This window comes from Triturus cristatus, chromosome 2_2, assembly GCF_964204655.1.
Source record: "Triturus cristatus chromosome 2_2, aTriCri1.1, whole genome shotgun sequence".
NCBI lineage: Eukaryota > Metazoa > Chordata > Amphibia > Caudata > Salamandridae > Triturus > Triturus cristatus.
The window spans coordinates 353,556,457-353,574,563 of NC_140582.1; the positions used below are offsets into that span (position 1 = coordinate 353,556,457).

Sequence of the window (18,107 nt, forward strand, 5' to 3'; positions counted from 1 at the left end):
TGTGTAATGTTATCCCCTGCTTTTTAATGTGTTACTGACTTCAGTTCCCTATGGGATTTACCATAGTTCTTCTGGTAATGTGTCTCCCTTTCCTCACCTCTATTCCTAAGACAGCCTGGTGGTTCTATCTTATTGCAGACCGGCCTGTCCGATTCAGGGATCTTTAGAGGGACCTGTTCTCAGACCCTCCTCCTGGAATGGTATGGCTTGGGCATCCAATTTAAAGGTAAGGAAACTGCGGCTAGAGGTCTATCAGATCCTCCCCGTTCTATGTACTGGTTTTCTACTTTTACCTAAAAGATCATTTCTGGGCATTCTAATTCTTTTCAATAGGACTTAGTATTGTTTGACATGAACCTGAACATTCTTTTGGACACACTGCTTTCAAGTCCGTTTCTATAGTGGCTCCCCGTTTTTGACACAAAGTAGTATCTGAAGAATCTGACTTCAGCGTGTCAAGGGAGGGCCTTTATAGACTCCGTCGATGTCACATCTGATGGATATTGTGGCTGTGGAGTCTCTTGACGCCCTCTACAAACGAGCAGAGGCACTGCTATAAAAAATGTCTTGATTCAGTCTGGCACCTGGGGAGAATTCAAAGGTTAGGAATCTGCGGCTAGATCCTGTCTCTACCAGATAAGGCGTTACAGAAGGGATTTGCCTTATTCTTCAAGGTCTTTTTGCTCCTTTAAGAATCCTACCTTTTTTCCAGAATCTTGTACACCAGGCCAACAGCAACAGAGAAATCCTTGTGTGTGACAGAAAGGAGGAAAAGGCTAAGGCCATGCTAGGAAACTAATTTCCTCATCTTCCCCCCTGCAATCGGGTAAGCAGCAGCTGTTTTTTAGTGAAGGAGCATGCAATGCTGGTCTGGAAGGCTATAACTTTGTACCTCTGGGTTCTCCAGATTATAGAAAAGAGTTATCCCCTACCCTTTCACCAGCATCCTCCTAATGTACCCTCCTGTCGCACTAAGTTTCTGGGAAGACCACCTGCAGATCCTTCAGCAGGAGATGGACAGCCTACTGCAGAAAGGGGTGGTGTAACTAAGGCCATAGCAAGAACTGGGACAGTGATTATACTCTCTGAACTTTCTAGTTCCCAAGATGGACGGCAGTCTGCGGCCAACCTTGCACTCAGAGTCCATATTGCCTGGCTTTGCCTGTCCACTGAAGGGATGGTATATAGACCTCCAACGCTTGTTGTTTACTGCCCTTATTTGTCTTCAACTCTGAGCGGACATGTCCCAGAGGCACAGGTCCTGTACCTCAATTTTCACAGCATACATCTTCATGCATGGTGATTGAGAGCGGAAATTGTTTTTCAGCTATCACCAGAAGTGGTGTACATATTCCCTCCGGCATACAGCCGTTCTGCAAAATCTGTTTATTCTGGAGATTAAACAAGTTTGTTTCCTGGTACCCATAGAAATCGATTGGCCCTTTAAACGTGACCCTTGCAAAACATACTACAGTTCACACTGTTCATGGCGCATTAAAGTTTTGCTAGCTACATTCTGCACTGTCCGCTTTCTTCTGTTTATCGGATCAATCCTCCTTGTTTAAGTCCCCTAATGGAATTGAGAACCGCAAACTTCCTTTATAATGGCTTAGTGGGACCTTAATGTGGTTCTAAACTTTCTTATGGGAACTTTCTTTGGAACCCATTCATAGTTCTCATTAGAAATGTTTGACTTTCTAAGTTTTTTCCTCCTTGGTATCATCTCAGCTTGCCAGGTTAGCAAGCTGCAGGCTTTTTTATCCTACCCCTGTTTACTTACCTATTCCTGGCAAGTTGGTGTCATGGGCTAGAGTTACTGTCCTTCGAAAGGTGGTATCTCCTTTCCATCTAGGGCAGTCTATCACCCATCGATCCTTTTTTCTTCCGCATCAACACACAGAGGAAGAGGAGAGGCTTTAGGGACTTAACCCGAAGTGTGCAGTTAGCTTCTATGTCACTTGTATGAAGGAATTTTTCACGGATTACCAGGTTTTTGTTAGTAGCACTGGCTGTAACAATTTGGAATTCTGTGCAAAAGTGAACTTTAGCTCACTTGATCATTCAATGCATTACGATCTGTTATGCATTAGGCAAGACCACCTGAGCACATCCAGGTCCATTTCCCCAGAGCAACATCCTCCACCTCCGCCCTGCTTTGAGGTGTTCCAATAGCCTTTATCTGCACCGCAGCTGTGTGGTCCTCTGTTCACACTTATGCCAAACACTTTTGTTTGGATTTGGAGACTGTCTTTTTGCCCTGCCTGTCCTACACAATTCCCTTATCTAGTTACCCATTCCCACCACCCAAAAGGAAGTATTGCTTGGGAGTCTGTCACATGTGAGGATTCTGTGGGTAGAAGTATCATTCAGAAGAATGTTACTTCCCTTCAGTAACAATCTTTCTGGTGGCTACTCTGTATACCTGCAGATTCCTCACCAACTCTCCCTCCTCCCCGTTCTAGAGAACTCCGCTGTGTTTCCTAATAAGATTCCAAGTTAGTGTTAGTATTGCACCACTGCTTAAGTGTTAGTCTTCTCGATAACAAGTTGTGGCAAAAAGAATTGAACTGACACCACGGCACAAGTCCTGGCACGATATGGCCCAATGACACCATCATGACCCTGTGCCTGATGCTGAACAGGACCAGTGCCCTCTATCAGTACCTAAACTTTATTGCAGACGTTTCTGGACCAGTCTGAAGCCTGGGTATATTCAAAGGTGAGATATCTGCAGGTAGCTAGATGATCCACCAGAATTTTTTTTGCAAAAGGTAAGTAACTTTTTCGTAAGGTTCTGCTCATTGTCATATGCGCAGGTTGTCACAATTTACCCTTCCTTATCTGAAGGCAGGGAAGATTTGAAAAAGAAAGCTGATCAGCACACATAGGTAGCACTTGTGTCCGAATACGTGTCATCACATACAGGGCCAGTGTGATGCTAACATGGAGTCTAATGGTGCCATCTGTTAGCTCTGGGAACAAATGCTAAAATCATTCAGGATCCAGTCTGGTGCCTTTTGGGAAATCGACGACGAGAACTCTACTGTTAGAGCATTCACCAGAAGAGCATTACCAAAGGTAAGTACCTTGTTCTACACACATTACTTGGGATACTACACATGAAGGGCACTCATCAATATTTATCACTTCTATGAAGTTTGCAAACAAAGGAAAATTTTAGATTACAATATGTATCTCTTATTCATTTTGTCAGATCTTTACTGCCACCCTTTCACTATAGGCCTACAATGTTATTCTGAAGCTTTCACTTCTGATGGCATTGAGTATTTAAAACTGTAGGCCAACTTTATTATTTAAGAATTATGATAGTTAAGATTACTGTGAATTTTTACTGATAGGTATCCGCTTATTCAGTATAGAATTGTAATTTAAACATGTATTTGGTCAATTCTGTGAATGCTTGACAATGATGTACTACTAGTTTGAATCAACAAAGTTACCAAGTATTTTTTTTTCCAAACTAAGAATTGAGGCTCAGCTGAAGATGGAAAACCAGAAGTTGAAGGAAGCAGCAAGAAATTATTTGATATCTGAGGCATCACAAAATCTTCTTCCAACACCTGCTGGAAAACCTGAAGCTCCCGTTGAAAATAAAGATCATGTCCCTTCTAAATGTCATGAATCCACAACACAGGAAACAATTAATTTGGATTCCCCAAAAAGTAGTATTTTTGATCCGAGATCAAAAGCATTATCGTTGCCTCGACCGACACAGTTCTTTGACAACTCTAGTTTTGGAACAATTTCGGGTATGTATCATTTGTTAGAGCATGGTAGAACGAAGTTAAATGACTGAGTTGTTTATTTGTATATTTTTCCTTGAGGGGATCTCAATTGATGATCATAAACACTGATCTTGTACAAAAAAACATTTATAACAATCTTTTTACAGATTACTTTAACAGAATGTTTGTTTTTCTTTATAAACAAGCCAATTTAAAATATGTTATTTGTGTCAAACTAAGGTACTGAATCTACTTTACTGTAATGAGTATTTTAAAGATAAGAGAATTAAAGTGATTAACTAGACTTTGTTCTGGAGCAGTTTTATAGCGATAAAAATAGAACACTACATGTTTAAGTAATCTAATAGCTCTACTGTCCCCGCAATGTTATTTGTGCTGGTTCTCTCTCATGGCATTCTCTCGACAAAAAGAGAAAACATTAGGCATCATATATTATTCACTGAAAAGAACACAGGTTTACATAACGTTATAGCTGGGTGAATTTGTCAACGTTATAAAATGTAAAAAAACACACAGAAATTTACCAGCTATAGTTAGCAAAGCTAACTAGAACCTGCACCCCTGCCATGCACTGCTTATTAACTTACATATTACATCGCTCATTACAAGTTGACATCATTGATGACATCACTGATGACTTCAACCAATTAGTGTGCTAGTGTGTTTACATAGTGGCAGGTGACTACCATATTACTTTTCTACTAAAAGTTGTACAGCCTGGGGCCAGCTGATGGGTGTTTCAAAACGTATGTGCTCCTAATGCATCATAGGTGTTTGGAGTTATTGAACACATTATAAACGTTTGAACCAAAGAGTAACTGTGTGCATGTAACATTTGACAACTTGTGTCCATTATGTTCCACGCAGGTTTTTAGGCTCTACAGAAAAAGGTTGCAACTGGGCAGACATTCTACTTACAGCATACTAAGTATTGTAAGCACCCTTGAGTTAGTAAACCAGATAGTCCCAGTATGACAATTTCTACGTAACATAGACTGCCTGCACCGGTTATTAACTAAGCTATGTACTTGTGCTTCTTTTGTTCCAGATGATGGGCTGTCTGTAAGGTTTTCACCCCAGTAGGAAGGCTGTAGGTAGTATAATATTTAGCACCTTCTGACGTTGCTTACTTTAAGCGAACAGTGTCTTTTCTGCAAAGCGTTGCGTAGAGTGTACACTATTCTTAGTAGATGACTTTTTAATACTCTGTAGTGTATTTCTCATTAGAGTTTCACTGTCTGCAAACTCCATGGAGTGAAGAACCAGAACCTTATGGGCCTGGCGGCGCAGGGTACGCCTTAATCTCCTGAGTTCACCTGCTTTGTCGAACAGAGACATGGGACACTCCGTTAGGCGTAGAAGATAAGGTTTATTAGCTGCAGCTAAGTACAGTTGTCCCAGAAGTACACTCGGTATGTTCTTAGGAGACTGCCACTTTACTTCGTGGCGCACAATCTTTTATAACACACATATTCACAAAGAACACTCCCAATGCATACAGGGTTAACCAATGAGAAGAGTGTGAAAACAAGATATTAAGTAACTCAAATAAGCCTCTCCCCCAACTGTGTTTGTCACCCTTCCCCACAAGTTAATCAGTGGTAGTGTTTATAAGTCGACTTGCAGATGGCAGGACACATTTGTATGCCCCGGAGGACAGTTGTGAAATGAGAGAATACGAGTAAAGAATAGCGAAGGCCAGAGGATAAGATAAAGTCAGGAAAGAATGGTGCGAACCAACAGATAGTTGAAACAAGGATCAGTCAGACCAGACGAGGATTAGTGGAGTCGGCCAGACCCTGACACCACCTATAAACAGAATCAGGAGGTTATTTGACACGTTGCAGTAGGATGAGGGAAAACAACACTTCGTTCACCGTGCCGCCTGAGTGAGGGCAACACAAAATGGCGGAAAGTCGCAAAATGATGGCTAAATACGAACGGGATCGGAAACTGAATTACCTCAGACCCTCCTTTTGCCATTACTCAGGCAAGACACACAGACTCATTTTAATCTGAGTCGACGTCAATGGCCATGAGGTCATTAAGCTGTTGCTGCAACATCATTTTAATGCTCTCCGTCTTCCGTGGCACAGGCTTTGGGACACATATAGTGGCACAAAGATCACAGATGGCGGGGCCACACTGCATACAGAGACAACAGGAAAAAATGATGGCCAAAACCACTCCAAGGAATGTTAATACCTTCCATCCCCATTTGGACAGTAATCCCCAAAACCATTCCACTAAAGACCAATCTCTTTCGTCCTGATGAATCGACTCGGAGATCACATGTAATTTGGAGATGGCTTTGTATAATGTAGGGACATCGTCAGGTATATAAATGCAACAGCTAGATCCGATCAATTTACAGACTCCACCACGATCCGCAAGAATAACATCCAGAGCAATCCGGTTCTGCAATGTCATGAGACGATCCGCCTGAAGTTCAACTGTGAGATTACTCAAGGCTCCCACAGTGACATCTATGGTAGTCTCAACAACACGAACCAATTGTCTCATGTTTCTACTGTTGGCCATTGGGCCCCAAAAAGGGAGAAATCCTTTAAGGAAATCACCTCCCTCTTGTCCTGCCGTGTCTTTAGAATCGATAATCCCTCTGCCATATCTATTTCTGTGATGTCCCGAAGGAGCAGTGTATGTAGGGGGGAGAAGAAAGGCTATATAGCATGTTCCTGAAAAATCAGTCGGTAGCCACGTATACGCTCTATCGTGGCAGACAAAATACGTGCCCTGGGATGATACTAACGGTGGTGAATTCTGAGATGTGTGAATGTATGTATAGGAACAAACACTTTTTTCTTGTCCAGTGTCAGTAGTCTGGCCATTCATTTGTAAACAAAAGTTACCTCGATGAGGCACAGTCCAAATTGGTGGAGATTTTCCCTGTTTAACTCTATCTGTAAGGCTAGTAGCGTAACGAGTCACGTTCCAAGCATCGTATGCCCGTTTCTCATCAACAGGAACCCTACTATTCTCCACAATTCTAGCCATAGCCACTATTCCTTTTATCAGAGAACTATGACTAAAATCTTGTCCACTACCATATGAACCAGCTGGACGTCTAAATCGGTTCTGATATGCATTTGAAAACATCACAAAATAGGCCCAAGCGGAACCTTTATAAGAAAATGGAAGGGCTAAATATGGCATCCCTTTTTCTGTGGTATGAGGCATAAGTCCACACACCCAACAGTCGGTTGTGTTGACTACCAATTGGTGTTGATGCAACAGCTGGACAAATGAATTGTTAAAATATTCTGTTCTCCTGATTAGTTCATGTTGGGGAAGCCTGTATAATTGATGTGGGGAGATAGTAGAATGAAAAGGCAAGGGAATAGAAGTAGGAACAGATTTGTGCTGCATAACATGAACAATCCAACCTATACAAGCCAATAAAATACTAGAAAACATAAGAACACACAATGCTATGCCACATTGACTGTACATTAATTTACAATATTTCTTTCTCATCTCTTCCTTCTTATTATTCTTTCCCAATTTGACATCCATCCTCTAAAATCGTTGCTCACGGCAATCTTCCTTACTCACTTGGCTGTGATTATTAGCCGTCCTATGACACTGCAAGTCCTGGGGGCCTAGCCACTATACAGGTCACGAACCAAGACTCCTACCGTGACCCTGCAACCTGGACAGATGATACATGTCACGAAAGAGATGTTCTGTACAGTTTGGCCCTGAAATAGTATCTGTGGATCTGTAGTGTTCAATCGGAGATGTGGCGGTACTGCTTCTTGTAAAACTTCGTCATCTTCTTTTTCAGCCCGAGCTCCATCTAGGTGTGCACTACTGAAAGGTACAAACCGATGGACCTTTTCGCCTTCAAAATCACCTACACCCTTACGGACCCACTGGTCAAAAGGCAAGGGCACCTTTTTGCACTGCACGCCATGGATTCAGTTCTTTTTCCCTTCGACTTTAACTGCTGTCTGTGTTACCAGAAGAACCTGTCGAGGCGCCTTCCAGCGAGGTTCCAAAATCCTTGTCCTCTGAAGATTTTTCACACAGACCCAGTCTCCCGGTTGGATAGAATGACCTGGGTCTGTGGAGGCCTCTGGTAAAGCGTTTTGAACCTGTTGGTGGAGAACACGTTATTTAGTGGTGAGGTCATGCAAGTAGTCAATCAGCATTGGATACTGTATGTCAGAATACTTTTTAGGGCGAGGGACTCCCCAAACATTAGCCGGGCGCCCAAAAACAACCTCGTATGTGCTGAGTCCCAAACGAGAATGTACAGCTGTTCTAGTGGATAGGAGGGCCAAAGGTAAAGCATCGGGCCAGGCAAGTCCCGTGCTAGCCTGTACCTTTGCAAGCTTAAGTTTGAGAGTGCCGTTATAGCACTCTACCAAACCCGCTGATTGGGGATGGTTCGCCACATGGAATTTCTGGCGAATACCAAGACCGGCACACACCTTTTTCATAATTTGGCCCACAAATTCACTTCCATTGTCACTCCAGACAATGCGTGGCAAACCAAACATAGGGAAGAACTCTTTCAGAAGAACTTTGGCAGTGGACAAAGCAGTGTTGTTTTTCACGGGGTAGGCCTCTATCCATCTGGAGAAGGCACACACCACCACCAAAATATATTTGAGATTGTTGCATCGTTCCATGTGGATATAATCAATTTGCAACACCTCAAAATGATATGTTGGGGGAGCAAAATGACCTGCTGGAGTTGGGGTTCCCTTTCCTGGATTATGCATCAAGCAAACGATACAATGCTTCACTAAATTATCTGCACATTTTGAAATCCCTTCGTTCAGCCACACTGGAGCCAGAAGCTTACATATTCCTTTCGCACTGATGTGGGCTGGACCATGTGCCATAGCAACTACAGGCAGTACATAGGCATCTGGTAACAGCCAACGCTGATGTTCTGACAACTCTATCCAACATCCCATCGCGTCTAACATTCCTGTACTCTCTTTCCACTTACTCAACTCTTTCTCTGTAGCCTCTCCTTGAATCGATCTCACACTTTCTATTGTATCCTCACACATTCCTTTTTCCTTGACCCAATTTGCAGGGCCCGCAACATACATGTGACTTATAGCATCTCTGGCTGTTTCTTTCGCTACCTCATCTGCAAAAGCATTCCCGTGACCAACATCATCAGTAATCCTCTTATGCGCACTACACTTTGATTGCTATCTGGGTAGGCAAAGCAAGTGACTCAAGAAGATCAGCTACCAACTGACCATGCTGTATTTTAGTACCGTGGGAGGTAAAGAATCCTCTTTCCTTCCACAAACGACCAAAGCTATGTGTCACACCAAACGCATACTGGCTGTCGGTATATACATTCACTCTCTTCCCCTTAGATAACACACATGCCCTGGTCAAAGCTATCAGTTCAGCCGCCTGAGCTGAATTATGTCTGATGTGTGCTGTCTCCACGATTGTATGGAAGGTGGTAACAGCATAAGCTGAAGTTGTTTCACCATTAGGGAGTTTAAAACAAGAACCATCCACCCATAGGATCCCATCCGGGTCCATTAGTGGTGTATCCTTCAAATCAATCCTACCTTTTGTCTCCTCCTCAGTACGGAGAAAACAATCATGTTGTTCCTGAATACCTTTCTCTTCTGGAAGAGGTAACAATGTGGCTGGATTTAAAGTGTTACATCGTTTGATGTGCACATGACTAGCCAAGAGCGTCAGTTCATACCCAGACAAGCGAGCGCTTGTAAGATGCTGCGTTTTTGTCCTATTTAGCAAGGTATCCACTGCATGTGGTACCATGACAATAAGAGTGTTATCAAGCACCACTCCAGCAGATTGACGAATAGAAATTGCTGCTGCTGCTGTAGCTTTAAGACAACTAGGCAATGCCTTGGCCACTGGATCTAATGTAGCCGAAAAGTAGGCACATGGCCGCTGCTTGTCTCCAAATCGTTGTGTTAAGACTGACAACGCACAACCCTCTCTTTCATGGACATAGAGCGTGAAGGGCTTACTGTAATCCAGAGTACCCAACACAGGAGCAGAGCACAGGGCAGCACGTAAATCAGAAAAACTCTTCTGACATTCATCAGTCCAAGGAAGGGGTTGGGGTGTGTCTTTCAAAGTGAGTGCCAACAAAGGTATAGCCAACAAAGAAAAATTTGGAATCCACTGTCTACAATAAGAGGTAATGCCCAGAAAGGCACGCACTTCTCTTTGTGTGGATGGCACAGACATTTGTGCAATTGCTTGAATACGTTCTGGGGTCAGTCGCCTTCCCTCCTTCGACAAGAGATGACCTAGATAGGTAACCTCTTGGAAGGCATATTGTAATTTAGAAGGTGAAACCTTATGGTGAAGGTCAGACAAGTGACGCAATAGTGCAATAGTCACGTTCTTGCAAATATCCTCTGAATCAGCAGCAATCAATAAATAATCCACATACTGAATAAGGGTAGCACCTGGCGGCAAAGGAAAAGCATCAAGCTGGCATTTCAGAGCTTGGCTATAGATGGAGGGATTTTCACAATAGCCTTGGGGTGCGCGCTTGAACCGGAAACTTTGGCCTCCTAAAGAGAAGCCAAAAATATCCCTACTCTCTTCAGCAATGGGGATGCTGAAGAAAGCATTTTTCAGATCGATAACAGAAAACCAAGCTGCCGAGGCAGGTATCATAGTTAACAGGGCAGTGATATCTGGAACAACAGGAAACTGTGGTACAACAATTTTATTAACCTCCCGGAGATCAATAACAAAGCGATAAACAGGAGGCTGAGAAGGATCAGTGCGTTTAAGAACCGGGAGAACAGGACTATTGCATACATTTCCCCTAGTCTCCTCGACCACACCCTTCTGAACCAAATCATAAATAATAGCAAAAAGTGCTCTTTCACCATCATTGGGAATTTTGTATTGAGGGATGCATGGCAATTTAGCATTGTGCTTGAGGGTAACAAAATAGGGTGGGATCTCAAGACAACCAACATCATTTGGACCCGTAGCCCAAAGTGTTGCAGGGAGAGAGAGCAATTCAGGTGGAAATTGATCTTTAGACAAATACATTGGAGAAGTCAGTTTCTGCCCCAAAACGAGATGCACACCAGAAGGAGAACAATATATAGTTGCATGCAATCTTTTCAATAAATCCAAACCCAACAGATTTTCGCCTCAACCAGTCGTTAAAAAAAGCGGAGCTTCCAAATCATAAGAACCAATTGAAATAGGCAGAGGACAAGAGACCGGGCTATGAACTGGGGCGCCAGAAAATCCTACGGATACGTTTGTTAAGCCAGACAAAGGTGCCTCAGGGAGTTTGGAGTGAATAATAGAACTTCTCATCGCACCAGTATCTAAACGAAATGGCTCTGAAACACCCATTGTAGTGACATTAACATAAGGCCCATTCTGATCTACTGGAATCGATACAAATCCCTCACTTTGTCTATGGCTGTCCTAGTTAGCGTGAAGACCGTCATTCTCACCTTCAACATAGTAATCATCATTGTAATACTGTGTAGACTGAGTATTCTGCTGATCAAAGTAGTTCATAGAATGTGGAGGTGGAGGGGGAACGCTGTGTCTGGGGCGACATACCTCGACCTCTACCCCTGGGCGCTAACTGGGAACCACCATAACCTCGTGGAGTAGATAGTCCTCCATTACGCTGTAATAAAACCGGGCAGCTATTCTTAAAATGACCTTCCTCCCTACAATAGGCGCATTGGTTAGGACCTAACACAGGCCGCGGAATATAGGGCTCAGGCTTTTGAAACACCCTCTGAAATTGGGGAGGCTGTTGAAACTGGCGCTGAGCAGAGCGAGGAGGATAAGCTTGTTGCAGAAGAACCTTTGTTTTTAATTCTTTAGTCTTCTTCTCTTGCTTGTCTCTTGCTTGTCTTTTTCCTCTTTGTCCCTGTTTTCGTAATATTGAGCAGTAGCCAATATCTGAGCCGAAGAAGAAACAGCCCATGAACTTTCAGAGTCTTTTAACTTATGTGACAACTCGGGGAGCAAATTGAATACGAATTTATCTACAAATAATCGCTGTCCACCCTCCGTAGTCATATCCTGACCACTGTGATCAATAAACGTCTCCTCAAAACGAGTGAAGAAATCGGAGACACTCATCTTTCTTCTGTTTTCACGCGGCTAATTTATCCCAATTAACTCGTAAGGCGGGCATCATTGTTTTCATTAAGGTAATAATCCTACCAGAGAGTTCTGTGATCAAAACATCAGGCTTAGCACCACCCACTTGTGCTCTATCCGAGGCAGTTATAGCATTCCATGTACCACCCAATTCTTGAACGTGATCCTCTCTACGAATCCGAGCCCATAACGCTTGTGGGACTACATTTCCCATCAGCATGTCAATATCGGCTAAATTCATAATACAGGCATCAACAGTCTGAGACAATTCTTTATAGTAACCAGCAGGGTTTTTACGGGGATCCGGTAAAGATTGTTTGAGGGCCAAAACATCAGATCTCTTCCAGGGGACATGTACCCATATACGCTGGAAGTGAGCGGGAATAGCTGGATTATTACCTGCTTGCGCAACCTCTCTCATTGGGTAATGTTTCAATTTCTGTCGAACAGCAGGATCAGAATCAAGAAAAGTTTGTGAAGAAAATAACGACCTCAAAGTAACAAGTGTCCTTACGGCGTCCTCAACCTTAGAACCCACAATGAGTCCTCTATCGAAATTAACCTGAACATCCAACAGACCCTGGGGAAGTAAACCCAAATCCATATCCTCCCATTCTTTAGCGAGAATGTCACACAACATTTAATACATATCTCTGCGTGGGCGCCTCCCACTGATGAAAGGTGATCATGATATCTTTCACAGTATACTGGGGACCCTTCTCGATCCATTTGCGGGCGAGAGAGTCCAATACCACCGGTTCGTCGGAACCTGGAAGTTGACTACGAGACTGTCTTCGAGAAAAAGCCGGAGACATGTTCAGAGTCTCAAAGAAAGGGGACAAGAAACCCGAGACAGTATCTGTTATTCGTTAGACATAAGGACAGGGGACAAGGTATTAGGCGATACAGGAGAGGAACTGGCAGTTATAAGGGGAACCGAAGGCAAAGAAGATTGAGGTTCAGGAGATGGAGACAAAGGAATCGGTGGCACGAGAGGTGGGAGTGGCAAAACCGGAAGGGGCAAATGTGGAAGAACCGGAACAGGTGGGGGGACAACAGGCAACTGAACAGGTTGCATTTGCACCTTGTACATAGGGTGGAGGCAATCTCAACAGGTGAGACATCAAAGGGTCTTCCTCCAGATCCTTACTTTTTTCAGAAGGGGAATTAGGCAACACCGGATAGCATCTATCTATGCCATACGATGCTGTCTCTCTGAAATTTCCATTGCATTATCAATCTCATTATCTTTAAACTGCTGGGCAGCCTGTATAATCGTCATATTTTGTGCTTTCTTATCTCGTTTTGCCTGCTTAATTTCTTTCTGTTTGGCTTCCTTATGCCAGAGGCGGAAAGAGTCAAACATTGCCGGCTGGGCTTGTCTTTTGAACAATATCGCTTCCAAATTGTCTAATATGTCAGGCTCAAAACTACCATTTTGTGGCCACTGTAGAACGCCATCGTTCTTTGTGTATCGGATCCATGCCTTATTAAAGGCAATGGGGCCGACACCATGTTTTGAATAAAGCTCATAGGTGGGAGATCCAACCGGAGGAATCGGACAAGAATCCTCCAGCCGGGAATCCCTATTACAACCAAAACAACAGAACTTCCTAAACTTACTCAGACCAGGCATCGTTATTTCACTGGACTGTTCACAAACATCAAGGGGTTAAATCAAATAATATAGCACAAACGTACTCACCCCTCGGCTTCGGCTTTTGCAATAGCCGAATCAAAGACCCAAATCAAAACAAAATAGTGGGAGCTACCCACCAATACTTAACTAAGTGTCTTCTTACGCCAACAGAGGCCCGTCTAATGTCTCGCGATACCAAACATCATCAAAGGGACCAAAGCAGGGCGGCAGTCAGGGCAGCAGCCGTCAGCAGCCGTCAGAAAGGAGAAACCGCGCTGCTAAAGACCTTCGGACCACTTCGACATACAGGGGTCGCTTGATGTGGTTCGCGATTCCTCCAGAATTTTCTTGCGGGGCTCCTCACGATTCTCGGGCAAGAACTGCTACCTCTGAAGCCGGCCCACGTTCGGGCGCCAATTGAAGAACCAGAACCTTATGGGCCTGGCGGCGCAGGGTACGCCTTAATCTCCTGAGTTCACCTGCTTTGTCGAACAGAGACACAGGACACTCCGTTAGGCGTAGAAGATAAGGTTTATTAGCTGCAGCCAAGTACAGTTGTCCCAGAAGTACACTCCCACTTTACTTCGTGGCGCACAATCTTTTATAACACACATATTCACAAAGAACACTCGCAATGCATACAGGGTTAACCAATGAGAAGAGTGTGAAAACAAGATATTAAGTAACTCAAATAAGCCTCTCTCCCAACTGTGTTTGTCACCCTTTCCCACTAGTTAATCAGTGGTAGTGTTTATAAGTCGACTTGCAGGTGGCAGGACACACATTTGTATGCCCCGGAGGACTGTTGTGAAATGAGAGAATACGAGTAAAGAATAGCGAAGGCCAGAGGGTAAGATAAAGTCAGGAAAGAATGGTGCGAACCAACAGATAGTTGAAACAGGGATCAGTCAGACCAGACGAGGATTAGTGGAGTCGGCCGGACCCTGACACCAGCTATAAACAGAATCAGGAGGTTATTTGACACGTTGCAGTAGGATGAGGGAAAACAACACTTCGTTCACCGTGCCGCCTGAGGGAGGGCAACACAAAATGGCGGAAAGACACAAAATGGTGGCTAAATACGAACGGGATCGGAAACTGAATTACCTCAGGAGTGAATACTATGGACAATACCTGCTTCTCTACTCCTATCAACTTAATTTCTCAACTAAGGTTCGGTGACTGTCAGGGGTCTAAAACAGATGAAAGCTTCCCATAACAGAACAGATGTTCAGTATTTTTAGGAGCTTGACTTTCTTTGAACAGTTGTATATAGATTAAACACTGTTCACCATGGGTACTCACAAACTTTCTCTCGGAGGCCAAATTTACAGTGTGGTTTGTGGCCGAGGGCCGTCCCGTGCGGGGGAAGTCATTGGGGGAGGGGCGGGGCTAGAGCAACAAAAAAAAACTGAGGTGGAACACAGGCCCCTGCAGCAGACGCCATTGCCCACTGAACCACGGACCCGGCATACACATATTCTCTCTCTTTCTCTTTCTCTTTCTCTTTCTCTCTTTCTCTTTCTCTTTCTGTTTCTCTTTCTCGTTCTCTCTCTTTTTCTCTCTTTCTCTCTCTCTTTCTCTCTCTCTTTCTCTCTCTTTCTCTCTCTCTCTCTTTCTCTCCCCCTCTCTCTCTCTCCATCTCCCCCTCTCTCTCTCCCCCTCTCTCTCTCTCTCCGTCTCCCTCTCTCTGCCTCCCTCTGTCTCCCTCCCTCCCTCTCTGTGTCCCTTCCTCCCTCTGTCACCCTCCCTCCCACTCCCTCCGTCTCCATGTCTCTGCCTCTGTCTGTCCCTGTCTCTGTCCCTGTCTCTGCCTCCGTCTGTCTGTCCCTGTCTCTGTCTCCCTCTCTGTCTCTGCCCCGTCCCTGTCTCTGCCTCTGTCTGTCCCTGCCTCTGCCTCTGTCTGTCTGTCTGTCCCTGCCTCTGCCTCTGTCTGTCTGTCTGTCTGTCCCTGCCTCTATCGCTCTCTGTCTCTGTCTGTTTCTGCCTCTATCTGTCACAGTGACTGTCCCTGCCTCTATCTGTCTGCCTCCCTTTCCGTCTGTTTGTCTCTGCCTCTATCTGTCTGCCCCATCCCTGTCTCTGCCTCTGTCTGTCTGTTTCTGCCTCTATCTGTCTCTGTCTGTCTGTGCCTCTATCTAGCTCTGCCTCTATATGTCCCTGCCTCTTTCTTTGTCTGTCTCTCTCTGTCTCTATCGCGGTCTGTCTCTGCCTCTATCTGGCTCGGTCTCTATCTGTCCGTCTGTCCCTGTCTCTGTCTGTCTCTGTCTCTCCCTACTGCCCTCTGTCACCCTCTGTCACTTCACCCGACTCTCGCACCCTGCTGTCCTCTGTCATTCTTTGTCACCTCACCCCCGCTTGTGTGGCAACTGAGGCAGCTTCCCTTCCCGGGCACACACACAGCCCCACCTGAGTACTTCACAGGTCTTTAAGAGACCATTTGCATGATAACAAGGCTGTGTTGTATTTCACCTCTTCTTTGCGCCCCTGCAGCTCCACTCGGACAATCACTTGAATCATCCGATCCCCGCAGAGCAGAGTCTGTGTTTACTGACACTGTAAAAAACGAAAACAAACACCGGTACGATGTCTGCAAGATCCGCGGGTCACCAAGAAAGGCTTACCGGGCCGCCGCTGGCCCGCGGGCAGTACTATGAGTACCCGTGCTGTACACAATAAGGATTTCCCATATATCTGTGCTTGCTTTTTAATGGGAACTACGCTACCTGTGAAATGTATGGTATAGGGTCAATCAACGTGGCACATAACCCATGCTTTCTTCACCTACGAGAGTTGTTTCTGTGACGGACTTATCTGAAAGAAACGCGTTAGTTAGGTTCCTTACCTTAGAATATCCCCAGGCGTCAGGCTGGATTCGGAAAGATTTTTCGTCAGCAATACCCTTGTGCGTCGCTAGGCGTAATCTGCGGCTCCGCGTCCGTCGTCGGTGTCGTGATTGCCAGGATGACGTCGTCGGAGTACTGAGACGCCGCCCTCGCGCGCTGAAGTCAGTTCTTCTTTTTTCCGCTACAGTAAGAGCAAATCCGGGAAGAGCATACCCTTTAGTCACTTGTTGACTAAACTTTTTGGACTTTTTTGGTTCATCTTTCGAGTGCCGGTAGGGATGCCCGGTTTCAAACTGTGCGACTCCTGTCACCGACTGATGGCGGTTACGGGTCACCACAGTCGGTGTCTCTACTGCCTTGGGGCCGACCATGATCCCGAGTCGTGCCCCGACTGCCGGGCCTTGACCTCGAAGGCTAGGCGGGAGCGGTCCCGCAAGCTCCTCAAGATCCGGCAGTCTGCTCCGTGCCGCTCGAGGTCCCAGTCGAGGAGGAGGTCGAGGGACCGGTCGCGGAGCTGAAACCATCACCGCTCGTCAGGTTCGAAGTCCTCGCATTCAGGTAGGTCGAGGCACAGTAAGAAGTCAAAGAGGCGACATCGCTCTTCTGACTCCCCTCACCGGTTGCGCGACTCGGCTGAGGGTTTGGGTGGCACCACCCGCGCGGCTCCAGAGCCGCAGGAGTCACGTCCGGCCCCATGCCCGCCGGTCCCTGGGCCTAATGCGACTCTGGCGTGGCCATGAGGAGTCTCGCCCGGCCGTCACGGCCTGTCGGCGCACCTTCGGGCCTGCGGCTCCACTTGGGAGGCGTAGCGAGCCGGCGGCTCCGGCATCGACTTCGGTCCCGATGCCGCAGGCCCCTGTGGGATCCAGGCCTGGATCCCGGTCGACGCCGTTTGACCTTACGACCCCTCCGCCGGCGCCAACCCCTAGGGTGAGGCCCCCGGCGCCGTCTTCGGACGACGACGTCCCCAGTTTTGGTCCAGCGTCGGAGCGGCGCCACCGGCACTATGTCCGGTGCCAATGGATGAGCAATTCATCTACCGCTCGGCTCCGTCCTTTGAACCTGTCAACCAGGAGTCGGATGACGGGGACGACTGGGAGGGGTCTGAGGACCCTCTTTCACAGCAGTGACGGTTTCATCAGGACTGGGCAGAAGAGCTGGGGGATGCCAATGGTCTCGACAGTTCACCTGACACTGGCTTCACCTCTCCTCCCTCCGTGGTTACGGAGGAGGGTGCAACCTATTCTGTGGTGCTGCGCAGGGCTGCCGAAGCCCTTCATCTGGATCTCCCTGCAGCGGCCGTGAGGGCTAACCTCCTCACTGAAGTGCTTCAACCGCCAGTAAGCTCTTCGGAGCCTCTACTGCATTTCAATGAAGCACTGACTGACGTTCTGATGGGCACCTGGTCCAAGCCCTCCACAGTCACTCCTGTGGACCAGAACGTGGCCCGGTGCCACCGCCCTGCTCCGGGCGACCCCAGCTTTCTGTCGGTGCACCCCACCCTTGAGAGCCTGGTTATCCATGCCTCTACGTCCCAGATCGCCTTCCCGTCCGCTCCTCCGGATCAGAAATCCAAAAGGTTGCAACAGTTTGGGAAGAAGCTGTTTTCCTCCCTCAGTTTGGGGTTGTGGTCCATTAATACCGCGTGCCTTTTGAACTGTTACACCCATTCCTTGTGGGATACAGTGGCGAACGTGCTGCCCCAGTGTCCGGAGGAGG

The 18,107-nt window shown here is 46.1% G+C and overlaps 1 protein-coding gene across 2 annotated transcripts in view; it reads left to right on the top strand.

Annotated features, from left to right (window-relative positions):
• The window catches only part of CENPE (centromere protein E), a 1,911,253-nt gene that overhangs the window by 1,877,061 nt on the left and 16,085 nt on the right, over positions 1-18,107 (top strand). For both annotated transcript variants that reach the window (XM_085641421.1, XM_085641422.1), the window contains one exon: positions 3,487-3,770. In XM_085641421.1, the coding sequence (XP_085497547.1) occupies positions 3,487-3,770 (284 nt within the window). The remainder of the gene's footprint in view (positions 1-3,486; positions 3,771-18,107) is intronic.